General features: G+C 38.6%; 1 protein-coding gene across 1 annotated transcript in view; it reads left to right on the top strand.

Annotated features, from left to right (window-relative positions):
* The window catches only part of COL24A1 (collagen type XXIV alpha 1 chain), a 173,138-nt gene extending 147,399 nt beyond the window's left edge, over positions 1-25,739 (top strand). Inside the window, exons 47-60 of the mRNA XM_070746621.1 lie at positions 42-149; positions 2,748-2,855; positions 3,771-3,878; positions 3,960-4,013; positions 4,320-4,382; positions 9,183-9,236; positions 10,268-10,303; positions 17,136-17,171; positions 17,269-17,295; positions 18,013-18,078; positions 18,566-18,734; positions 22,624-22,733; positions 23,680-23,895; positions 24,721-25,739. Coding sequence (XP_070602722.1) covers positions 42-149; positions 2,748-2,855; positions 3,771-3,878; positions 3,960-4,013; positions 4,320-4,382; positions 9,183-9,236; positions 10,268-10,303; positions 17,136-17,171; positions 17,269-17,295; positions 18,013-18,078; positions 18,566-18,734; positions 22,624-22,733; positions 23,680-23,850 — 1,110 coding nt within the window. The 3' untranslated portion in view covers positions 23,851-23,895; positions 24,721-25,739. The remainder of the gene's footprint in view (positions 1-41; positions 150-2,747; positions 2,856-3,770; positions 3,879-3,959; positions 4,014-4,319; positions 4,383-9,182; positions 9,237-10,267; positions 10,304-17,135; positions 17,172-17,268; positions 17,296-18,012; positions 18,079-18,565; positions 18,735-22,623; positions 22,734-23,679; positions 23,896-24,720) is intronic.
* Positions 25,740-27,417: the final 1,678 nt, after the last annotated feature.

Below are 27,417 nucleotides of genomic sequence, written 5' to 3' on the forward strand. Positions count from 1 at the left end.
GATGGTGTGGGCCTCTCAAATAGAATTCACATTTATTTCAGAGTGAACCCGGTCCTGTTGGTCAGAAAGGTGTAGCTGGCAACCCTGGACCAGAAGGTGTACCTGGCAATCCTGGAAAAGCAGGGTTACCTGGACAACAGGGCCTTCCTGTGAGTAACAGTTGAACTAATTTTATTCTGATGTTGATGGCGTAGGTCTTTAAAAATTGCATCATCAGTAATGTGCACTAGCAAACTTTAGACAAGAATAGAATGTCAGTATTTTGCTACAGATATCACTTCCCACTCAAATAATGCCAGCCATTTTCCTTTGGGAAGGAACTTTGTCAAAAATTCACTAATGCAAGTTCCATCTCTTTACTTACTTTATATTGTAGCATAAGATCAACCTATGTTGATCTCGACTCCAATTGTAAAACAGAGTCGACTGACAATGAGTCAGTCGAGGTGACTGGGGCACATACTTGTCCACCTGTCTGGGAAGAGTTTGATCTGGTGACACCTGATGAAGTGGACAAGGCCATTGGAGCTGTGAGTTCCGCCACCTGTCTACTGGATCCGTGTCCCTCCTGGTTGGTCTCGGCCGGCAGGGAGGTGACACGGAGCTGGGCCCAGGAGATTACCAACGCTTCCTTGGGGAGGGGAATTTTTCCAACACTCTATAAAGAAGCGCTTGTGTGCCCCCTCCTCAAGAAGCCTTCCCTGGACCCAGCCGTACTCAACAACTATCGTCCAGTCTCCAACCTTCCCTTTATGGGGAAGGTTGTCGAGAAGGTGGTGGCACTCCTGCTCCAGCGGTCCTTGGAAGAAACCAATTATCTAGGTCCCCAGCAGTCGGGCTTCAGGCCCGGTTACAGCACGGAAACTGCTTTGGTCGCGTTGATGGATGATCTCTGGCGGGCCCGGGACAGGGGTTTATCCTCTGTCCTGGTGCTCCTCGATCTCTCAGCAGCTTTCGATACCATCGACCATGGTATCCTTCTGCACCGGTTGGAGGGGTTGGGGGTGGGAGGCACTGTGCTTCAGTGGTTCTCCTCCTACCTCTCTGGCCGGTCGCAGTCGGTGTTAGTGGGGGGTCAGAGGTCGACTTCGAGGTCTCTCCCTTGTGGAGTACCTCAGGGGTCGGTCCTCTCCCCCTTGCTATTTAACATCTACATGAAACCACTGGGTGAGATCATCCAAGGACATGGGGTGAGGTATCATCAATTTGCCGATGATACCCAGCTTTACATCTCCACCCCATGCCCAGTCAACGAAGCGGTAGAAGTGATGTGCCGGTGCCTGGAGGCTGTTGGGGCCTGGATGGGTGTCAACAGACTCAAGCTCAACCCGGATAAGACGGAGTGGCTGTGGGTTTTGCCTCCCAAGGACAATCCCATCTGTCCGTCCATTACCCTGGGGGGGGGGAATTATTGACCCCCTCAGAGAGGGTCCGCAACTTGGGCGTCCTCCTCAATCCACAGCTCACATTAGAGAACCATCTTTCAGCTGTGGCGAGGGGGGCGTTTGCCCAGGTTCGCCTGGTGCACCAGTTGCGGCCCTATCTGGACCGGGACTGCTCACAGTCACTCATGCCCTCATCACCTCGAGGTTCGACTACTGTAATGCTCTCTACATGGGGCTACCTTTGAAAAGTGTTCGGAAACTTCAGATCGTGCAGAATGCAGCTGCGAGAGCAGTCATGGGCTTACCCAGGTATGCCCATGTTTCACCATCACTCCGCAGTCTGCACTGGCTGCCGATCAGTTTCCGGTCACAATTCAAAGTGTTGGTTATGACCTTTAAAGCCCTTCATGGCATCGGACCAGAATATCTCCGAGACCGCCTTCTGCCGCATGAATCCCAGCGACCGATTAGGTCCCACAGAGTGGGCCTCCTCCGGGTCCCGTCAACTAAACAATGTCGGTTGGCGGGCCCCAGGGGGAGAGCCTTCTCTGTGGCGGCACCGACTCTCTGGAACCAACTCCCCCCGGAGATCAGAACTGCCCCTACTCTTCCTGCCTTCCGTAAACTCCTCAAAACCCACCTTTGCCGTCAGGCATGGGGAAACTAAACATCTCCCCCTGGGCACGTTGAATTTATACATGGTATGCTTGTGTGTGTGTATGTTAGTATAGGTTTTTTTTAAAATTTTTAAATATTTTAATTAATTGGATTATGTATTGGATTGTTTTTCACTTGTTGTGAGCCGCCCCGAGTCTTCGGAGAGGGGCGGCATACAAATCCAAATAATAAATAAATAAATAAATGTAGAAACAGAATGTGCTTCAATGGGAATACAAGCAGTGCCTTCCGTATGTTCACAACATTTTCCCAATAAAATAGATGGTCATCTTCAAGAACTCCTTTTTGTCTTAATTGGAGCCACCTTTATCTTGTTATATTGGTGGAATTTCTGACCAGTATAGGTAGTTACTTTGATATTGATGTTTGCAGTTTTGCGAAATGTGGTGAGTGATTTCTGAATTAGAATTTAGTTATGGAGTTAGATTTCATTTATGCTGCATTATTTATGCTATCATATCTGATACTTTAGCTAGCATCATCTTTGTATGTGGTACTTATTGTAATGGCATGATTATTTCAGGAGTATAGCATCACAGTGTGTGATTATGGCTAGTCAAATTTATATGTAAAATAATAGTGGTTATTCTGAATATATTAAAACTTGTATTTGTCCTCTGCTTAAAAAACAAATGGGGATGGCTGACTTAAGGGACTCTGTTTAACTGCCTTTTGTTTGTCAAGGGTACTAGAGGAAGCCCAGGAATAGCTGGAATGGCAGGATATCCTGGGAGTCATGGACCAAAAGGTTTACCAGGTGTGCCAGGAAGCCCTGGTCTCCCAGGACTAAAGGTACTTTGGTGGTTTTTTTAATGTTTTATGGAGTTTGCAACTGCTGTTGTGTTGTATGCCATATATATGAAGGGAATATGAGCTGAAGGGATTGGATACTGTAGCCCAGAGGATAATTCTCTGCCATACAAGGCAAAGGTTACAGGTTCAAGTCCCAGTAGGTATGGCTAGCTGATGAGGCCAAAATAAGGCCGAAATAGATCTATCCTAGTCTCCCTTAATTTTCAAATTCAGCAAAAAAACATGTGACATATATATATTTATGCTGCCTTTCTCCTTAGACTCCAGATGGCTTACAACATGTTAACAATAGTATTTTTTAACAGAGCCAGCATATTGTCCCCACAATCCGGGTTCTCATTTTACCCACCTCAGAAGGATATACTAAACATACTAAATAAAATAAATACATTTATAAGACACTCCAATATGATATGGAGTGGCTTATGAAATAATACAGTAAAAACCAAGTTGTGCATAAACTTTTAAAAATTATTTTAATTGCTTTTATTAATAACAGAAGATTCTTTGGTAATGTAATGGTATGCGAGAAAGATACTGGGACTTGAACCTGTAACCTAGGGAACAGTGATCAGATAAGAGACTATACAACCCATAACTGCATAATGACTGCAGAAAGAAGCACAAAAGGGACCCTCCCTAACTTCTCAGGTTGTAAAGGAAATTGTGGGAGATTTGTTTGTCAAACACATACAAGATAGCAAGTATATGTATAGACATAATCATATACAAAATAAGTACAAATTTTAGTCTTGCAAGATTCTGTTAATGTAGTTTATAGCAGAGTAGAAGTAGCTCATCTGGTCCGTTTCCTGTCTAGTATAGCTGTGAAGGCTGGTGGCTTCCTTTCTTTCTTGGAGAATATGTATTCATTCTTATTGTGGCTTGCTGCAGGGTGAACAAGGGCTTCGGGGACATCCAGGAAAGCAAGGTAGAAGAGGACTTCCAGGTACACAAGGTGATCAAGGCCCACCAGGACTTCCTGGCCAGAAAGGACTCGCTGTATGTATCTGCTGTGGTACGTAAAGTATCTATTAAGATGTCATTCCAAATTATTAATCCTTTTGTCTAAAAATATTACAGGGAGAATTTGGAGATCAAGGTTTGATGGGATTTCAAGGATTTCCAGGACCCAAGGTATGTGGTTTCTTTGCGACCAGTTTAAATAAATATTAAACATCTTTTATGACATATGGAATTAAATGGAAGATCAAAGATTACATGGAATGAGAAGTCCACTTCTTGGGCCCATACTGTGTGGGGGCTCAGGGCTTTTTCATCTTTTTTTAACATGTACATGAGGCCACTGAATAATATAATGTGTATGTGTGTGTGTGTGTGTATGTATGTGTTGTTTTTATATCTCTGGTTTTTATCCTATTGTTGTGCATATGATAAATAAATAGAAACTCACAAATAAATAGTGTTGTGTTGTATTTTTAGGGCCCTGATGGTGATTATGGCTTAATTGGAATTTTGGGACCCAAAGGCCCAATAGGTGAAATAGTAAGTAGTTCTTACCTATTTATATGAATATCAAGACTTATTTGTTTGTTTACAGCTATCACACCAGGGCAGTCAATTGTAAGTAGGTTACAGTCATATCTATACATATCAAATCTCATCACCGGCTCAAGGTTGACTCAGCCTTCCATCCTTCCAAGGTGGTTAAAATGAGGACCCAGATTGTGGGGGCAATATGCTGGTTCTGTTAAAAAGTGCTATTGCTAACATGTTGTAAGCCACCCTGAGTCTAAGAAGAAGGGCGGCATAAAAATTGAAGGAAGGAAGGAAGGAATAAATAAATAAATAAATATCAATACATATCTAAAATCAAGATAAACAACTTAATTAGCTGCAGTGACACAAATCAAATGCCAAAGCTGTTGTCTATCATATTGCAGCTTTGCTCTGCCAAAGCCTTGCATGAGCTCAAGTGTTCTTAATGCAAGATGGACCTATGGTGATTGCTCTTGCTGTAGTTGACTAAAATATCTTAGTAGAGCCTTAGTGCTCTCTTAGCTTGGTTGTTTCCTTGCAGATGTTGCATTTTTCAACTAGAATATATCTTCAGTGCTAGAAGGGAATGGGGTTTACTCAGTGAAGGGCTGCCAAAAGTTTTACTAATGGGCGTGGCTTTATGCAGGAAGCCCTGCATTTTCTTTCAACATCTTTCAGTGCAAATTGGGTGCTCTGAGATGGAGCTCCATTTTTGCTACACCACTGAGTTCCCCCCTGTCCAGGCAGTAGCCCACCCCTGGTTTTACTCTCTATATGTAGTAATTTGCCCAGTGAGCATTAGTGGGAGTGTTTTCTTCTTGATAGTTCCTGGATTAGGTAGTTGTTTACGGTTTTATTATCTGAGTCAGTAAATCCTTGATCAGGTTTATTGTTTACTGCATGATTGTTGAGCTGATATATTTTTTGTTTGTCCCTTATGAATGATATGTAAATGTTGCTTATGTGCTTGTTGATGGCTGATTGGTCAGAGTTCCAGGCTTCCAGGAATTCTCAACCACTTTCTGGATTTTGTCAAGCTCATAGAACACTGAGGACTCCACGAGCTACAAATATCCTCTTCTTGTAGAACAGAGGTCTTCAAACCTGGCAACTTTAAGACTTCTAAACTTCAACTCTCAGAATTCTGGCTGGAGAATTCTGGGAGTTGAAGTCCACAAGTCTTAAAGTTGCCAGGTTTGGTGGCAACCCCTGTGTAGAATCTAAATAGCTGACCTAATTTCATATTTGAAAAAAAACAAACATTAGTTTTGGCCACCAGATGGCAATGTCTACTATATTTTTTAAAAAGTTGTAATATTTTAGACAGCTGATCAAGGCTTTTCAATGGGCAACTTCTGGTCCTGAGAGCGCCTGCTGATCAGAGTTGAGACTCTCCAAAGAAAAGTGAAAAAACATTCAGATAAAGCTATCCTCGGTATGCTTAAAACCAAAATAAACAATCACAGTTATTTTAAAATCATGGGTACCTGAACCTCATCCCCAGGTTTTAAGATAAATTGCTAAAGTTGCTGTCTTTGATATGGATAAGATATAGGTATATAAGTTTTATCTTTTGAATCTGATTGTATGTTTTCTAGATAGTTTAGCATGACTTAAAGTTTCAGGTTTTCCTTCTATACCATCAGAGTTTAATTTTTGCAGATACCACATGAGAGTGTTCCTCACAAGTCAAACTCCACTTGCCATTATTGTCTCAGGTGTAGGTTTTGTAAGACTGTGAAGAAGCAGGAGGTTGATTGGCATTCAGGAGTTAGTCCAATAAAAGGACGCTCCTGAATCAGTTGATGTAAACATAAAGAGGTCCATCTGTCTTGAGAAGCTTCTCCTTTCTGCTATTGAGCTCAGACATAAATAGGAGAACATCTTAGCAAATCTGTACATGAAGTAAGTCCCAAATCTAATTCCATTCATCAGGAAACAATTATCACTGCCCACCACTGCCCGGAACCATGGAGATCCATTCTTTGGTAAAGTCCAGGGGATCAGAATGGTGAAATCCGTGAGTAAAACATCCAGTGCATCGCTACAATACGGCTGGCTGGTACCGCCACTCCTGCTGCCCCTACTGCCATCTTAGATCTAGTAACCCTTTCTTCGGCAAAGTCCAGGAGATCAGAACTGATATAGTTGACTGAAGCTAACTAAGCCACGCTGCTTTTGACCTCTGTTCCCTTCCTCTTCTCCCCTCGGCAGCTGTGAGTGATAAAGATAATAGTGAAAAAACAGACTCGTATTAAGTCTGTATTTGTTGTAAATAACAAACTCAAGGACTTGAGACCTATCCCGCCACTAAAAGGACCCAACAACAAACAATGCTACAAGAAACAGTCAAAGCTAACCTCTTCAACACATTGTTTGTCTCAATCTTTGTAAACAGCAACGACTCATGCCCCAAATTCCCTTGTCGTACCACAAATAATCACAACGATTTAACACAAATAGACTTCACAACGTTGAAAAAGCACTACATGGCCTAAAACCTTTTCTATCAATCAGGCCTGATGGACTATGTGTATACTTCATAAAAAAGCTCTCCACAGCCATAGCTGAACCACTAAGCATAATTTTTGAAAAATTCTTCAGGACAAGTTCCCTACCAAACCTATGGTCACTAGCCAAGGTCAGCTAGCCATCTTCAAAAAAGGAGATCCCACTCTAATAGAAAACTACAGATCAATCTCTCTATGCTGCGTCACATGCAAAGTCATAGAATCAATCATAAACCTATCCATTACCCTCCACTTAGAAACTAACAACCTACTCTCTAACAAACAATTTGGTTTCAGAAAAAAATTATCCTGTAACCTGCAACTCCTATACTGGAAAAACATATGGACTATCCATCTTGATCAGGGCAAATCAATAGATGCAATTTACATGGACTTCTGTAAAGCCTTCGACTCAGTGGTTCACAATAAACTACTTCTAAAACTGAAATCCTACGGCATCTCTGGACCTTTACATGACTGGATAACTGTGTTCCTATCAAACAGACAATAAGTGGTCAAAATAGGGAACTCCCTATCTAATCCTGTTCCTGTTAATAGCAGTGTACCCCAAGGCAGCATACTAGGACCAACACTCTTCATACTCTATATAAAGGACCTTTGCGATCACATTACAAGCAACTGTGTTCTTTTCGCCGATGAGGTAAAACTCTTCAGCCCCATCGATAACACTGCTACCTGCCAAAAAGACTTTGACTTTGTGTCAGAATGGTCAAACATCCTGCAACTACAAATCTCAACCAACAAATGCTCTGTCCTACATATTTGCAAAAAGAATCAGAACACCAAATACAAGCTGAATAGACAAGACCTTGCAGACAACCCACACTTTGTAAAAGACCTTAGAATACTCATACCAAATGACCTACAGCCCACTGCAACAACATCACCAAAAAGGCTTCAGGAGTTGTTAACCTGTAGCTTCCGCTCTGGTAATATCACACTACTAACCAGAGCATACAAAACTTTCACCAGATCAATGCTTGAATACAGCACATCTGTCTGGAACCCACAGCACATTTTGGACATAAATACATTAGAAAGTGTCCAGAGATACTTTACCAGAAGAACCCTCCACTCCTCTACTCGCAACAGAATATCTTATGCAACCAGTCTGGAAATCCTAGGCTTAGAAAGCTTAGAACTACATCACCTTCGACATGACCTAAGCTTAGCTCATAAAATCATCTGCTACAACATCCTTCCTGTCAACAACTACTTCAGCTTCAAACACAACAATACACAAGCACACAACCAATACAAATTCAAAGTAAACTGCTCCAAACTTGATTGTAGAAAATACTTCAGCAATTGAATAGTTAATGCCTGAAATTCATTACCTGACTCTGTAGTTTCATCACCAAAAATTTTACTCTTAGACTATCCACTGTTGACCTCACATATGGGGCAATATGCTGAAGTTGTAAACTGCTCAGAGAGTTCTATAAAGCACTATAGAGCAGTATATAAGTCTAAGCTATGTTGCTATATAACTTTGAGCCTTTCCCAAACAATTATTAGTAATAAATATATCATTAAGGGGGAAAAAGATTTTCCTTATATAGACCAATCTTTTCCTCCTGCACAAAATAAACTTGACCTCCTCCTTGAATATTTATATATAGGCTTTAAAGCTTTATTACAGTATGACTAATGTTAGTTTTTATTATTGGTTTTATACATTTACTTCAGAATTGTTTTACTGATTTTTTAATTTGTGGTTTTTTTAAAATTCATTTTAGAGGAAAATAGTTAGACAGCAATAACCTAATAAAGTACAGTACATATCTTTGTCTTTCCATTCAAGCAAAAATATTTGAGTGAAAGAAATAATCAAAATAACTTTATAAAATTGTATTATTTTTGCTTGGTAAAGCAATATAACTTCATTAGAAAAAAATAGTGGTAATGTTACTTATTTACTTAAATTACAGCTTGTAGTATACTAGATGAGATTTCTGCTAATCTAAACACAAAATGTATACATGAAATTTAATACTTGCTCGCTGCTTTAAATAAACAGAAGTCAAATTCTTTTACTTTTAGTACATTATTTAAAATTTCATAAATGCCTCTCTGAAATGCAAAGCAAAATATGAAAATAAAAATGAGATAAACTAAATTTATGTTGTACATTTATTTGTACCCAGAAAATAGTTTAAAATTATTATACGCTTGGTTATGGAATGCAAATAAAAGTATGACATAACATGACATTTACATAAGAAGATTTGCATTCAGTTATTGGTCTACAAATTATTTTCCTTTTGGTTTTCAGGGAAACAAAGGCCCTGCAGGTTATGACGGTGCTGTTGGGCCAGCTGGCAGACCTGTAAGTGCAGCTCATCACAATTTGAAATCTGCCTTTGTTGTTTATTCTTATATGTAATGCTTTCTTTGTTTTTCCTAAGATATGTTGTTCTTAGTACACAAACATTTTTGATGCTAAGGAATATTGATTTTAAAAGTTGAAATAAATGGAAATTTCATAAATGGTTGTATAAGATGCACCTTAGTTTTTGGAGAAGAAAATAGGGGAAAAATAATTTGCCTAACCAGGTATTCATCTGGCTAGTGCTTATTCTGACAGCTTCAATGCATTAGTTTGCTGAGCATATGTGCTTGCTTTTTATCCTCTGGTTGGAGATAAAAAACAGTTTCTAAAACACTTGCCTTACCTCTCTCTCTTCAAAGATGGGAAAAGCAGGCAAAGGGAAGATTGTTTTGCAAGTAAAGCACGGAAGATTGCTTCGCTGGTTAGCACTTCGTTAGGACTGGGGGGGGGAAAGGTGGAAGATTGCTTGCTAGCAAAGCAGGGAAGATACTTTTACTGGCATTAGGACTGAAAAGGAGCTTCTAAAGCACAGAAGCCCACCTGTGACAAGAGGGAGCAGCTTTGTAAAAGACAAGGAAAGGGAAGATCGCTTTTCTAGCAAAGCATGAAAGATCGCTTAACTTGTTAGCATCTTGTTAAGGCTGGAAAAAAGCTTAGTGAAAGCTACATTCTGAGTATAAGACACATTCCAATTTTTAGCCTCTTTTAGAGGGGAAAAAGATACATCTTATACTCTGAAAAAATATGGTACTGTACATGGAAACTAAAACAGAAAGGTTTATTTTTTAAAAAATGCAATGTAAATTCGTAGCTAGTTTTAATTAGTTGAACTATAGTATAATGTGCTAACTTTTTACAAAGTTTTTAATTTTCATTCAGTAAAAAAGTAAATGCCTTTCTGTGAATATTCATACAGCAGAATTATTATTGATGTATTTATTCATCTAAGTGCTTAGATATCAGTACATCTCAGTATGATTGAATGATGGCTGACATGAAATATTAATTTAATTCCATTTTTTTCTCAGGGACACAGAGGAGAAAAGGGATCCAGAGGTGAAATTGTAAGTAAAAACAGTACTCATTCTTTGTGGAGAGGATTAGGGATATATGTAAGGGTGATGAGCAAAGCATTGAAAGATGTTTTCAGATTGTATTATAATGTTGTGGTTCTAAATTGTCTCTTGGCTGGCTGATACTTTATACTAGTACATGGCCTCCTGTCTAGTAGTGTTGGCTCACCAAAGCAAAAATTAGAGTGATGCACAACAGGTGGTATGCATGTTATTAGTATGGTAGCCTTTCACTGATTGTGAGCAAATTTTTAAACAAAAAGTTTGGACTGAGTTATTTACCACTGAATAGCTGGGTGGTTGGCTTGTTGGCTGGCTTTATATATATTGTTACAGTCATTATCAACTCTGAATGAAATATGTATCCAATATCCAGGTACTATAGTTGAATAGTTGAAAATGTCTTATCTATACTTCCTGGTGATGATGTGTCCTGTGCAAAAGAATACAGAACAATCCCGTTTCTATCAGAGCATATTAGCCAGGCCAATAAAATTCACTTATTCTTGTTTAGAAAAATCAGAGAGATGGAGCTGAGGTGTTTTTTTGGTTTTTGTTTACATTTTGAAACTCATGAAAAGAAAGAAACATAGGAAATGTAGAATAACTTGTACAAAGTCAGACTATTGGTTCTTAGGTGAATATATTAGTAGCAGCTATAGATTTTTGGACAGGAGTTTTTTATTCATTCCTAAAACTGACAGACTCTGGGTCCTTTTGAGGATAAAGCATGTATGAAGAAGAATATACATGTCCCAGGATAATATTGCAGGATCCAATCTGGGTTAGTCACCAGGGCCAAAGGAGCCCATCTATATTTGAACATCTAAAAAGCCTTACAACAGGAACTATGAATGCCCCACACTCTGCTAGAGAGAAGTTCCCTGAAGATGGGCTCCAGTATGAGTCTGAAAGCTCAGGAGCAAAAACCTCTGGTCCCGTTTACTGACCCAGATTGGATCTTGCATAAAGCATGTACTCTATGAGTTGTAGGCCTTCCTGCTAATAACTCACTAGCTTTGGGAATGGAAAATGTGTTTCTATTTATGCAGGAATAATCTAAAATGCTACATTCTGCCTAATTCCCATGAATATGTAAGTGGCTCCTCCTTTGTTTAGAAAACCTTAAAAATTAAATATCCCTAATGTAGAAAATTACATTTTTTTGGTCTCAATAAACTTTCATTTCTCAGCTTTCTTAGCTGAAACCATTAAAAAAGTAAAAGTAAAAATTCTGGCTTTAATTCCAATACTTATTATGTCCCTTACTGCAATGATTTTACTGGACAAAGATGGTTTAATCATTGACTGATTGCAGTATTTTAAATCACTCAATCTAAAGATTAAGAGTAATGCAACAGTGCACAAAATGTAAGCCATTTGCTGGGATAACAATGAAACCCTGCTAATCATCAAAATGTGTGCAGTGTGCTACAAGCCAATATAGAACAGCATAGAAGGTGTTGGACTATGCAGCGAATTGGGTAATTTGTGGCCAATTTTATTATTCAGTCTCACTCCAAGCTAGCTCAAAGTCATGGGGATAAAATGAGGCAAGATCCCTACATGACCTCTTAGAAGAAAGGGTGAGTTATCATTGGAATACGCGCACGACTAAATTGCAAAGAATTTTGGAATGCATATCAGTAGGAAAGCAGCATATGCTTGGTACCTATCCCAATATTTTAGGCCAACCCCGATGAAGTAACTTTATTTGTATCTGTTTATTATTATTATTATATCTTTTATGGACAAATAATGCATATATTTCATATGTCACATCTGTCACCTTCAATTCTAAATGTTGGAAGTTGATAATTAGTTGACAACAAAGCAACCTTTTCATGCTTTTAATATATTATTGTTTAATATGCTTTTTACTGAAGAAGTTTTAAGAAAAAAAACAATACAAATATTAACAAGAAACTAAAAGAATGACTAATATAAATAAGGATGGAAATGGAAAAAGAAAATATCAAAAGATAAAAACAGGTTCCAATATTTTTGATACTGTTCATAAATACATTTGTATTGTAATCTATATCTCTTTTAAAATTACATCATAATTTTGTTCTTTACATATACTGTACTATCCTTTCTGATTTTTAAACCCATATATCACAAGCTCATTTTAAACTTTCCTTAAGGGATTGCCTCTCAGATATTAGATATGATCAATAATGTTTTTCGCATGCAAGAGAAAACTAGAAATCTTAATCATGTTCAGACTCATGGAACTTTCAAAACAAGCACTGATCCTGTAAATACTAAAATAGAGTAGAGTAGAGTAGAAAAGAACAGAACAAAACAGAATAGAATTCTTTATTGGCCAAGTGTGATTGGACACACAAGACATTTGTCTTTGATGCATATGCTCTCAGTGTACTGTACATAAAATATATACCGAATATACATTTGTCAAAAATCATGAGGTACACCTCTTAATCATTGTTATAGGGCTCAAATAAGGAAACAATCAGGGAACAATCAATGTTAATATAAATCGTAAGGATACAAGCAACAAATTACAGTCATACAGTCATGAGTGGGAGGAGATGGGTGATAGGAACAATGATAAAAACTAGTAGTAATAGTAATGCAGCCTTAGTGAGTAGTTTAACAGTGGTGAGCGAATTATTTGTTTAGTGGAGTGATGGTATTCAGGAAAAAACTGTTTGTTGTATTTAGTTGTCTTGGTATGCAGTGCTCCATAGCGAAGTTTTGAGGATAGGAGTTGAAACAATTTGTGTCCAGGATGCAAGGGGTCCATAAATATTTTCACAGCCCTCTTTTTGACTCATACAGTATACAGGTCCTCAATGGAAGGGAGGTTTTTTCTGCAGTTCTGATTATTCTATGAAGTCTGTGTCTGTCTTGTTGGGTTGCAGAATCAAACCAGACAGTTATAGAGGTGCAGATAACAGGCTCAATGATTCCTTTGTAGAACTGTATCAGCAGTTGGGAAGTTTGAGCTTCCTGAGTTGGTGCAGAACATTCTTTTTTGTGCTTTTTTGTTGACATTTTTGATGTTAGGTGACCATTTTAGGTCTTGAGATATGATAGAACCTAGAAATTTGAAGGTCTCTACTAATGATACTGTGTTGTCTAGTATAGTAATAGGTGGTAGGGTGGGAAGTTTTCTCCTAAAGCCTACTACCATTTCTACAGTTTTGAATGTGTTCAGTTCCAGATTGTTCCAGTCGCGCCACAAGGCTAGTTATTCAACCTCCCGTCTGTATGCAGTTTCATTGTTGTCTTGAGTGGGACCAATCATTATTGTATTATCTGCAAACTTCAGTAGTTTAACAGATGGATTGTTTGACATGCAGTCAAGAGAGAGAAGAGAATTGGTGAGGGTACACAGCCTGGGGGGGGGGGGCTGTACTAATTGTACAAGTATCTGATGTGATTTTGCCTAGCTTCACCTGCTGCTTCCTGTCTGTTAGGAAGCTTGTGATACACTTACAAGTGTGTTCAGGTACTGGTAACTGATTTAGTTTAGTTTTAAGAATGCCTGGTATGTTGTAGCATGTAGTGCAGAGCTATATTAAAGCATCATCTGTCGATCTATTTGCTTTATATGCAAATTGCAGTGGAGCCATGATGGTTTTCAAGTGGGACATCACTAGCCTTTCAAAGGTTTTCATAACTACAGATGTTAGAGCAACTGGTTTGTAGTCATTCGGTCCCTTGATGGAGGACTTCTTCAGCACTGGGATGATAGTAGAGCATTTGAAGCAAGAAGGAACATACACACCTCTAGTGATTTGTTGAAGATTTGGGTGAAGATGGGGGCCAATTGGTCAGCACAGACTTTTATTATTTTCTAGTCTAGATGATACCAGACTGTCCTATGGCTTAAGCCCATTATTGTCAGTTGTATTTCTTTTTACTACACCCATTTGGGATTGGAGCTTTAGGGATTTCATTTTATTGTATTCAGTGTCTAAAGATATTTTTGTAGTGTATTTACTCTGACATAAACTCCTAACTTTGTGCTAATGGTATTTCCAGTGAGCTGCAGGGGAAAATCAGCATCAGTATGATTTAATCTTCTGGTCATGGCAATTAGATGCTTTCTTCCATCTTGACATTCTTTGCATGATACTTGTCAGAGAAGAATTACACATAAATTCTTGGCAGCACAAAGCAATTAGTTTAGCCTTCACAAGAGCAGAAACTTTTATTTCCTATTATGTTGAAAACCATTAAGAGAATTTCATTCAGTTCCGTTGTACATCTGATTGTATTATTCTGTGGGTCGGGGGAAAGATTGGCATCTTTCCTAGATCCTTTTGTTATTTACTTTTGAACAAGCTTTATTTTCTTAAAGTGGTGCAGAAAAATATTTTCTAAACAGTTTCCTTTTATTTTTTATGAATTGATAGGAAATCAAAGAACATTTCTCATGTAGGGTGAGAATGAAAGCAATTTGCACTTCCACAAGTCAGCCATATTGAGGAACTGAGATTATTTACTCTAGGCCCAGAATCTATCTATCTGTCTGTCTGTCTGTCTGTCTGTCTACCTACCTATCATAATAAAAAGAATGTAACACAATTAAAGTAAAGCATATTTGCTGCCGATAGAAGCATATGAAAAAAATTGTAGGCTTTTGTGCTAACAATCAAATGAGTTGTGTATGGAAATTTTCAGTCATTCAGATTATGGTTGTCCGAAATATGCTTTTTCAGCACCTTTTTCTTATCCAAGGAGCTTCTTCATTTCTGAGTTCATTTATTCTGAACTGAAGAAGTTTCTTGGATGAAAAGTGAAATGTCTCCAAGGAAAAACAAAGAAAATCCAGTTGGCTTTTGAAAAAGCATCTCTGGGACAATCGAATGAAATTGAAGTATTATTATCTTCATAATTATATTGAAAATTAAAATTCATATTTAATTCTTTTGCCAACAATTTTTATTTTGGTCCTTGCAGAATTTAAACAGATTTATAAAAGCAATCCTGCACATAGCAGGAAAATATTTCTAATCTTAGGTTAATGCATGCAGCAGTCTGATGTTGGAATTTGAAAAATAAGAACATTCATCAATGGAGTCTCTAGATTCCTGCACGTTCCACATTTTATATTATTAAGTATTCTACTAAGTTTATGCCTTTTAAAAAAAAATATATAGCTCTGCTAAGCTAATAAAATACATTGAAAGAAGCCTGTTATTACATCTATTGGTTGCAAACATATTTTTACCTCAGGATCACCTTTTTTTCCCTTTCACCTTACATTTTAAGAGGAAAATTGTATCTTTCTACCCTGTCATCTTAGCACTTCACTAAAAAGGAATAGTTGGCATAAGGGCTGATTTCAGAATAATTTAGTAGTTACTCTGAAATTTGTTTATTTCCCTTATCATCCTTATAGCACAACATTCCCATATACCTTCCCCATTACCAATGGCTATGAGTATACCATTGGGAGACCTCAAGGACCAGATTAGTAACACATTGTCATGAGAAAAATCTATTTGTTCATGAGTCATGAGTTCACACTGAATTAATGGCAAACAATCAATTAATAATGCCTTCTAGAGTTATTTTTTTCTTACATTTTAGAGATGGGAAAATTTTGGGATTAATGCAAAATTAATGCAAACAAAGAAAACCAGGTTCAGTTCCTTCTCTGACCCTAGAGCTCAGCTTTTGAAAAAGGTCCCTTGCTCTTTCTCATCCTGACCTCACAACTGATTTTCTGGGTGAAATATTAAAAGAAAGCTTCATGTCAGCTACTTTCAGCTCTTGAAGAAAGAGCTAGTTTTAAAAGGAAAGACAAATCGTTTAAAGGCATCCTGTTTTGACATACACATGGCATACTAGTGATGTCAAAAGTGATTTTTCAAAAGGCAACTGGACTATGTTTTTTCCTTGAGGAAGACATTTCGCTTTTCATCCAAGAATCTTCATAGGTTCCGACCGAATGTTTGGGTGTGGTGGTGGAAGGATTAGCTCTATCTATCTATGCATGGTATTGTTTTAGAGCAGTGATGGCGATGGCACAGGTGCCACAGGTAGCACACGGAGCCATATCTGCTGGCATGCGAGCTGTTGCCCTAGATCAGCTCCAACATGCATGTGTGTGCTGGCCAGCTGATTTTTGGCTCACACAGAGGCTCTGGGAGGGTGTTTTTGGCTTCCAGAGAGCCTCCGGGGGGATGGGGGAGAGCGTTTTTACCCTCTCCCAGCTCTAGGGAAGCCTTTGGAGCCTGGGGAGGGTGAAACACGAGCCTACTGAGCCCACCAGAAGTTGGGAAACAGGACATTTCCGGCCTCCAGAGGGCCTCTGGGAGGTGGGGCAAGCTGTTTTCATCTTCCCCAGGCATTGAATTATGGGTGTGGGCACTTGTGCATGCACGATAGCACACGTCCATCCTCTTTCGGCACCTGAGGGAAAAAAGGTTTGCCATCACTGTTTTAGAGTAACATTTCAACTGACTAGGAGTTATACAAACTGCTTGCTGCCTGAGTCTCTGGTACAATTTAATTAATCAATTGTAAATATATACAAAGAAAGAAAAATAAAATAATATTACTTATCCAATCGTATTGGGTTGCCATCTTTTAGAAGGGATTGTAGATTTAAAAACAATGGTACAGAATAGCTTTATAAATACATAGTACTTTTAGGAACTTAGATAAATGGCCTACAGTGTATTGAAAATCTTTGAATTAGTCACAAATATAGCTCCTATTTAATTCATCTCTTTTACATTTAGCTTAATATTTTAATTGAGTTACATTTAATTATAAAGTAATAAATGAAGATTTAAAGTAATCTTACTGAGACATTTTTGTTATCTCTTTTTTTATTCAGGGCCCTCAAGGACCCCGCGGTCGTCCAGGTCTGCCTGTAAGGAATCAAAGTATTATCAAAAGACATGATTGTATATCGCCCAATTTATGTAATATAAAATGTTGTAAACTCTCTTTTTCCCTTTTATATCTAGGGTCCACCAGGAGCACCTGGACCAAGAGTAAGTTCTATTTATTTATTAGAATAACAAACCTAACCTTCGAAGCTTTTCTCTTCAGTCACCCTTTAAATGGAAATGATTTAATCCTGCTACAGTTCTGCTTCCATTTTCATTACCTTAAAAGCCACCCAGAGTCCTTTTGATATGATATGGGTGACAAATAAATTTAATAAATAAATAAATATGATCATTGTACAGATAACATGTAGAACAGCATATCTGCAAATCATCTTGGAAATAAGACTGATTTAAATCAAGGAAATGTACAGTCACTACACAAATTGCCTCTTCAAAATATATCTATGATTAGTGATACCATTTCTTGTTTTTCATATTTCTTGTTACTTTTATAAAATTGCTGTGTTTATGCGCATGTAGATATATCACAATACTTGAATGATGAAAAATATAAATTTCTTTTGCTTATCCTGTATTTGAAATAATTATTCTTATGAAATAAAATTTCCCATTTTTATAGTTTCCCATCATTATTTCAATATCTCAAGCACTTTCCTGTAGCTTTTGCAGTTCAGCACTGCAAATTTTCTTGAGTGCTCTGGACCTTACTTAAAGCATCAAATGTAAATAATATAATGAGATTTTGGTGTCCTTGCATATTTAATAACTGTTCTTAATTATGTAGAAAGAGCTATGTGATTGATTTTTGCATTTCTGGACAATTATATTACTAATAAGAAACATTTTGATTTTATGCAGAAACAAATAGACATGAGTGCCACTATTCAAGCCTTGCTTGAATCAAATGCTGCCTTAGAATTGGAGGTAAAATATTTGCACATTGAAATTGATAAATTATACACATTAAAATAATCATTTCAAGATATGCATAATTTTAAAGGCTTTATTTTATTACAGATTTCCAAATAAATTAATTTGAGGTGAAAAGCATTGAATGGCAAACTAGAAAAGGATATACAAGCCTTTTAGTCAAAATGCTGGTGTAAACAAACAAAAAAAGAGATGACATGACCTCATCTCATAAGGAAATTTTATAGCATTAGGACACTTTAATATATAAAAGGATTAAAAAGGGATTGGAACCAAACATGATATGACAAAATCATAGAATTATAAAAATGGAAGGAACTACTTAGGTTAATCTTCATGTTTCCTCCTTGGAGGGAGCCAAATTAAATCACTTTGAGAGATAGTTATCTTATCAGAAAATCCAAAGTTTCAGTGTTTAGATTGATAATTGACCATGACATTTCTTTGCAATAATACAAATTTTATTTTTTTTCCTTTGCAGAATTATCAGAACACTGAAGTGACATTCTTAGACCACAGTGCCAAAATATTCAAAACATTACATTATCTGAGCAATTTACTCTATAGCATCAAAAACCCATTGGGAACCCGAGATAATCCAGCACGTATCTGTAGAGATTTGCTCAACTGTGAACGTAAAGTGTCTAATGGTAAGTTTCCAATAACATTAAAAATTAAATAAGTCGTAAACTTTATACAGCATTTGCTTTGTTTAGAATTCAGAAATTATTTGATTTCAAAGATCCACAGCAACTGAACTCTTGTTTTTTTTATTATAGAAATATTTTGCATTAGATTCATATATTATTTCATTTCAGATGCTATGGCCAAAATTGCATAGCTTGTACATGCAAAGTTTATTCTGTAAAAGATATACACAGTATATACCACCTATCATCTAGCTGGCCTAAGATCTTTGGCCTTGTAAATCCAAAGGACTCTTCTGTTCTCAAAATTTCCAATTCTATAATTGTATGAATTATTTTGCCAATGTTGTTAAATATGGAATCAAACACACAAATAAAAAATATTCTCATTATTAACACAAGATATTTGTAGTATCTTTGACTACAGTTACAGGAAATAATAATTACCCCCCAAAAAAGAATAGTATATAGTCCTTACATCTGAATCCGATCGAACACTTGTAAGAGCTCATATTAAGACTTACAAAGTGGCGCTCAAGGCGGCAAGATGCGCGTATCATGCCGCTTTGATTGCATCAGCGGAATCCCGCCCGGCCACTCTGTTTAGGGTAACCCGCTCCCTTCTTAATCAGGGAGGAGTTGGGGAGCCCTTGCAGAGCAGTGCTGAGGATTTTAACACGTTTTTCGCTGATAAAATCGCTCGGATCCGGGCGGACCTCGACTCCAATTGTAAAACAGAGTCGACTGACAACGAGTCAGTCGAGGTGACTGGGGCTAAACGTCTTTGTCCATCTGTCTGGGAGGAGTTTGACTTGGTGACACCTGATGAAGTGGACAAGGCCATTGGAGCTGTGAGTTCCGCCACCTGTTTACTGGATCCGTGTCCCTCTTGGCTGGTTTCGGCCAGTCGGGAGGTGACACGGAGCTGGGTCCAGGAGATTGTCAACGCCTCCTTGGGGAGGGGGTCCTTTCCGGCCCTTTATAAGGAGGCACTTGTGCACCCCCTCCTCAAGAAGCCTTCCCTGGACCCAGCCGTGCTTAATAACTACCGTCCAGACTCCAACCTTCCCTTTATGGGGAAGGTTGTTGAGAAGGTGGTGGCTCTTCAACTCCAGCGGTCCTTGGAAGAAGCCGATTATCTAGGTCCTCAACAGTCTGGATTCAGGCCCGGCTACAGCACGGAAACTGCTTTGGTCGCGTTGATGGATGATCTCTCGCGGGCCCGGGACAGGGCCTTGTCCTCTGTCCTGGTGCTCCTTGACCTCTCAGCGGCTTTCGATACCATCAACCATGGTATCCTTCTGCATTGGCTGGAGGGGTTGGCAGTGGGAGGCACTGTTCTCCAGTGGTTCTCCTCCTACCTTTCCGGTCGGTCGCAGTCGGTGTTAGTGGGGGGTCAGAGGTCGACCTCGAGGTTTCTCCCTTGTGGTGTGCCTCAGGGGTCGGTCCTCTCCCCCCTGCTATTTAATATCTACATGAAACCTCTGGGCGAGATCATCCAAGGACATGGGGTGAGGTATCATCAATACGCCGATGATACCCAGTTATACATCTCCACCCCATGTCCAGTCAACGAAGCAGTGGAAGTGATGTGCCGGTGCCTGGAGGCTGTTAGGGCCTGGATGGGTGTCAACAAACTCAAACTCAATCCAGACAAGACGGAGTGGCTGTGGGTCTTGCCTCCCAAGGACAATTGTATCTGTCCTTCCATTACCCTGGGGGGATTATTGACCCCCTCAGAGAGGGTCCGCAACTTGGGCGTCCTCCTCGACCCACAGCTCACATTAGAGAAACATCTTTCAGCTGTGGCGAGGGGGGCATTTGCCCTGGTTCGCCTGGTGCGCCAGTTGCGGCCCTATTTGGACCGGGAGTCAGTGCTCACAGTCACTCATGCCCTCATCACCTCGAGGCTCGACTACTGGGACTACCTTTGAGAAGTGTTCGGAAACTTCAGATCGTGCAGAATGCAGCTGCGAGAGCAATTATGGGCTTCTCTAAATATGCCCATATCACTCCAACACTCCGCAGTCTGCATTGGTTGCCGATCAGTTTCCGGTCACAATTCAAAGTGTTGGTTATGACCTATAAAGCCCTTCATGGCACCGAATCAGAATATCCCCGGGACCGCCTTCTGCCGCACGAATCCCAGCGACCGGTTCGGTCCCACAAAGTTGGCCTTCTCCGGGTCCCGTCGACTAAACAATGCCGTCTGGCGGGACCCAGGGGAAGAGCCTTCAATGTGGCGGCTCCGACCCTCTGGAACCAGCTCCCCCCTGAGATTAGGATTGCCCCCACCCTCCTTGCCTTTCGCAAACTTCTTAAAACTCACCTCTGCTGTCAGGCATGGGGGAACTGAAAGATCTCCCCCTTGCCCATGTTGTTTTGGTGTTAGATTAGATTTAGATTAGATTTATTGGATTTATATGCCGCCCCTCTCCGCAAACTCGGGGCGGTTAGATTGATTGTGTGCTTGGTTTTTTTGTTTTTCTATGCTGGGGTTGTTTTTTATGAATTTTTTAGCTTAAATTGTAATTGGATTGGTGGGTATTGGATTTGTTATTATGTATTGTTTTTTACCTTGTTGTGAGCCGCCCCGAGTTTGCGGAGAGGGGCGGCATATAAATCCGATAAATCTAATCTAATCTAATCTACATCTTTTTCTCACAACTCAATTAGAGCTAGTTGAGCCACAGTATAGTTATAGATAGTCCTCAGGTTACCGCAGCAAATTAGGCCATGGCCTGCCATCACTAAACACTATGGCTGTACAACGCTATGTCACATGATCACATTGCTTGGCGACAACAATCCAGGCCAGTTGTCTTTGAAACATCAAGAACCATGCATAGGTTATTAAGGAGCAGCAAGAGACCCACAGATGAATGCAAACAGAGGAAGGTCAAGGGAAGGATAGTGCAAGTGCAGTGTTGAGGGGAGGAGAATGTGGATGTGTCCAAGAGCAGAGATCAAGAAGAGGAGGGTGTGGTATGCAGGGAAGACTTACTAAAACAAGTTGTGAGGCAATCACCAGGGCTGGAAATGAGGAAAGGACTGGCCATGCTGGCACAATCTGACTGGGCAATGTGACAAGTTTGTGGGTGAGGGACAAGGGATGTGAACTTTCAACAGAGTGGGAAACTCAGATTCAGGTTTCCCTGTATAGGTGCCAGAATGTCTCCGGAAATAAATTGGAGCTTTGAGGAATACTCAGAGTCTGATTTAGTTCAGATGTTTAAACAATCAGAACAAGAAAACCCCATAATATATATTTTTAAAAAGCTCCCACAAACCCCTACTCTGGTTGTAGGAAGTTGATAGGAAAGGTGGCAATTGACTATCATATGACCACAGGACACTGCAACCATTCTAAGTGAGAGCTGGTTGCCAAGCACCCAAATCACAAACACGTAACTGGGGGAATACTGTGATGGCTGGAATTTTGAAAACCAGTTTTAAGTACTTTTTGTTCAGTGCCGGGCCATTGCAACTTTAGAACATAAGAACAGCCATGCTAAATCAGGCCAAAGCCCATCGAGTCCAGCATTCTGTGTCACACAGTGGCCAACCAATTGTACACAGGGATCTTTAGCAGAAAGAGAAGGCAACCCCCCCCCCTTTCCCTTTACCCCCAACAAATGGTACTCAAGGGAATCCTGCCTGCCTCAACCAACATAGAGGCGGCACATGGACATCCGTTTCACTTTGGTCATTGAATAGTTGGTAATCAAAGACTAACTGTATATCTAGCTCTTTTCTTTCTCCCCTATTTTTGGAATCTGAAAATATATATGGGCAGAAGAAAAATTAAGACTGAAGACTTAAGAAACTAGGGTTTTCACATGTTTTTCACATATTTTAGAATTTGTCTGCCTTTTATTTTCTCAACTGACAGGAAAATATTGGATTGATCCAAATATTGGGTGCCCTTCAGATGCTTTTGAGGTTTTCTGCAACTTCACTGCTGGTGGCCAGACATGTTTATCTCCTGTATCTGTCACAAAGGTAGATCATTTCTGCAACCATACCCTTGTATACAACAACCATACACTTGTCTTCAGTTTTATTTATTTATAAGAGTTGGGATTTTTCTGTGGAATTTGGCTACCCAATCATTACAAATATCTTCCCTTTTGCATATTTACAAAACAAATGAACCTAGTTCTCATAGGTAGAGACAGCTAACACATAGGAAATTATGTAATAAGGGCTTTTTGCAATATTTAATCATGAGTATACATGTTCTTAGCTAAATGTTTAAAGAAAAAAGAGGCAAGCTATGATTTATAGTATACTGATCAGCAATTACGTCAATGCATAACCCCTCAGCCCTATTCATTCTTATTCAGAAATAATTTACAGATAATTATTAAAAATTGGCAAGATTAGATAAGGGCCTTATCATGCTTCAAGGAGAACAATACCTTATTCGTTTCTAGTATAGTGGTATGATTATTTAATAATTTTTGTTCCCTGTATTACATTTCCTAAAACATTTACTGAACTCAGTGGAAACAAAGAGGAAAAACAAGATGAAAATGGCCTTTAAAAAAATAAAGTCTGATTCTCAGTATTGTTCTAGACCTGGAATTGATGGCTTTGTAGTTGAAGAACCATTAGAAATTCAAGCCAAATGTCAAAGTAAGGGCCTAAATAAGGTCCATATGGAAACAATAATTTGAAAAGCAAAGTATGCAGTGTTGTTTTTTCCATCCCCATTATGTAATCTTCCTCCTCATATTTATATTGTGTAAATCCAGTTTTGTAAGAAAAGGAAGGAATATGCTTATGGCGCCTGAACAATTTAACAGATTAAATACCCAATAGTTTGTTATTGCAATGGAATTTTTAATGAACAGTTATATATTAAATACATCTAAACTGTCAGTATGATTTGTGGTTATGAACTGCTACCATATTTTCTATAATATTGTTTATTTTTGTTAAATAGTTGGAATTTAGCATTGGAAAAGTACAGATGAACTTCCTTCATTTACTTAGTTCAGAAGCAACCCACACTATTACAGTTCATTGCCTAAATACCCCAGTGTGGAAAACTAATGAACTACATGATCAGAAACCTTCCCTGATCTTCAAAGGATGGAATGGTGATATTTTTTAAGCAAACACACTGCTTGAGCCAAAAGTTCTTATGGATGAATGCATGGTAAGACATATGTACAGTAGTCATTACTGAAAATGTAATACACAGAATATTTTCCAATTTTCTTCATATATGCATTTTGGCCACAAACAATATGGACATCCAACTAAAAATGTTAAATATCTATATTATAGATGAAAATGAATTTAGAAAATCATAAAAACTGAGATTAACACTAGGGATTATATATGATTTAAAATCTGGATATTTTTAAACAGAAGCCTAACATGTTGTACTGCTTAATTTTTGCAGTCTATGTTTGACGGATTGATTCCAATGTGCAAGATCTATTAGGATTCCATTGTCTGTTATATATTCAAAACTTTTTTAGACATTTGCACTCTAATTCTATAAAGGAACAAGAGATGAGCAAGAATGCAGATCTGATTCTTTTACACCAGCTCATAGTTATTTCTGCCCAAATTCATAATTGCTATGAACGCCTATTGCTATTATGTATATATACTCAAGATGAAGACAATCATAAAATAATGTTTTAAAAATAAAACTTGTTGTGTTTTAAATTAAAATGCTCATGGCAATGCATGGAAACTTGGAATAGCTCTGTCCAATTGTCTGTCCAACTTTGTCCAATTCTTTTCTCCCATCCATTAACAACATTTTACTTTGTAATTAAATAAAAACTTATTTGCAGGTCAGATCAAAATATTTAAAATAGATATTTTGTTAAAACACCCTTTCCAAAATAGTTTATGCACAGACCATCTGCATAACCTTCATGATAACTATTGCAGCTTTCTTGATTTCCCCTGTAAAGATTATGCAGAATTAAAATCTTGTATGATTTTAAGTTTTCTTTTATTGCAGATTCAGGACAGCAACTGGCATAAAACCCAATTTTTTTTCCACACTCAAGACACCAATCAACTTCCGGTTGTTCAGGTTCATCCATTTTCTCATCTTGATCATGGACAACAACGATACATAGAAAGTGGCTTGGTGTGCTTTCTCTAGAATTTTGAGGAAACCTCCTCCTATCGCCATATACAGGACAGAAAAAATAACTACAAAACTGTGGGACAATTGTACAGCAACATGCTGGTGCTTTCTTAAAGTATCTCAGGAAGAAAAAGACTTCCTCCTATGAAGGAGAAATGGCTTCAAAAGGAAACTTTTGACAACATTAATAAAATATTTAATTTTTGGTTGGTGCTTTTTATGATATTCTCTGAACCAAAGAATATACATATATGGAAATTCTTCTTGATTTTATTAATAGCACTGTCCAGGACACCTTAAAGAAAGATGGAAGAATGCAGTAAAAAGGAGCAGTATGGTTTATGCTCCCAAATGTGCAATAGCTTATGTTATACTGACAATGAGTTACGCCACCATAAAAATCCCTTAAACACTTTAGTTGAATGATGGTCCTTTTCGGACACAAACATCTTCACAGATGATCCACTACCTCTTTTGTGTTTTCTGTTTGTGTGGCCTGGCGCTCCATATATAACATAAAGTGGGTTATTTTCTTTACTTTTTTTTAGGCTGTATGTGCTGGTTACATCAAAGGAACTCTTCATTGTAAAATTGTGTCTTAAAAATATTTGATCACATCGTTCATGATGACTGAAAACATTAATTTATGTGGAAATCTTGTTTTGAAAATATTTCTGTCTGTAACATGAAATGGATGGGACAGACATATCTGGTGCTTATAAAAAGAACAGGATTTTGTACTTGTAGAAGGACTACGTACAATGATCTTTAAAGATGTTAACTTTCCAGGGCAATCTATAATTCTATCTTGTGTAAATATTTTGTAACTGTTGAAAATCTTAATACAGCATATATTTAAATGGCTATTAAATTATACTCTTAAATAAGTCACTTTGGAAATGTTGTGCTTTTGTGCCAAAATAATTTATCTTCATAATCCTAACTATAACTTCTCATAAATGCTTTTTAACAAAGTTTATATAAATATGAGATACCCTTCAAAGAAAATATGCCAATTTTGCTTATCTTACATGGGATGGGATAGATTTATTATGACACTATCCATTTAAATAAGCTTACTGCAGCATTAATCTGAAACATTTTACTAAATAGTAATGGCCAGCAGAATAAAATCTAGAATGTATAACTTCAAGCAGTGGGAAAGATTAAAGGTTTAGAGTATCTTTTTGACCACAGAAAGGAAACACATCTTTACACCAGTTTCTCTGATTTCCTACTTTTTCAGACATCGTTACCCATGAATTCATAGGTGCACTTCTACTATACGCAGCCTGATCACTTGCAAATCTAGAGCAACTGCTTTATTGGATCCACAGGGACTAATTAGAGGGGGAAAGCACAAGTTGATTAGTCCTGCTATATATATATATGGATGATATAGAATCAAAGATTTGTTGTTCAACGTTCATTTGTTATAATTTTAAATATAAAACTTTTGTAAACTTTTTAAAAAAACTTTTACTAGCCAAATATATCCTTATTTAGTTTTCATTTATCACAAGATTTTGGTGATTTATAAAATACTAGTGGATACCCGTGCTTTGCTAGGAAACTATGTGACCCATGTTACAGTAGAAGGAACAGATTTGTCTGAACTGTGGAGGAAAATAAGGATGGGGGGAATCTGTCTCTGCCTACCAGCATCCATTACTATTCATCTGGCTAGAGTCCTGTTAGCATGTGAGAGAGTTGAAGGGGGTTTGAAAAGTCAAACAGCATTTGCTGTGTGAACAAGGAGATAGGAAGGAGCCTGGGTGTGGCTTAGTTCAACTGTTCATTTGGATCACATTTATTTTCAGGTGGGTAGGGGGAGTAGAACTACTTAACATCAAAGCTTTTTAATAATAATATAAGAAATATTCATGCTCCAATGGTCATTTTGAAAAATCCTTTCTTAGTGAGCACCTAGAAGCCAAGAACAACATGTGGTGAATTTTAAATTTGTAGGCTTTACGGTTCTGGAGATTTCAGGTTTAACGTGTGAGTGGATTTTTCTGATTAGATCGATAGATCAGATAGATAGATAGATAGCTAGATAGCTAGCTAGCTAGATAGATAGATAGATAGATAGATAGATAGATAGATAGATAGATAGATAGATAGATAGATAGATAGATAGATAGATAGATCAGCGTTTCCCAACCGGTGTGCTGCGACAGCTCCAGCTGGGCGGGGAGCTGCCGGTGCCTCCGACTTCCCGGCTCCTGCCCGATGCCGCGGTTTCTGGCGCTCTCCTGCTGCGCCCCAAAGAAGGAAGGCAGGAAGAAGGAGAGCTTCATTCTTCGTGCCTTTTTCCCGCCTTCAATGGCGTCGGCGGCAAGTGTCCTTTGGGGCCCGGCGGGAGGGCACTGGCAGCGGAAACAGGCTGCCGGCTGCAGCGGCCCCGGGCACCGTTCCCTGTAGGCTGTGCACGCCAACGCACCCCAAAATGCCCCCCCATGCACTCTTTTCCAGGGGCGCGCAGGGAGCCGCGGCCACCCGCCCGCCTGCCCGATTTCCCTCCGCGCGGCTGGGGACGCGGATCCACCGCCCTCGCCAGCCCGA

This window comes from Erythrolamprus reginae, chromosome 3 (genome assembly GCF_031021105.1).
Source record: "Erythrolamprus reginae isolate rEryReg1 chromosome 3, rEryReg1.hap1, whole genome shotgun sequence".
Classification (NCBI taxonomy): Eukaryota; Metazoa; Chordata; class Lepidosauria; order Squamata; family Dipsadidae; genus Erythrolamprus; species Erythrolamprus reginae.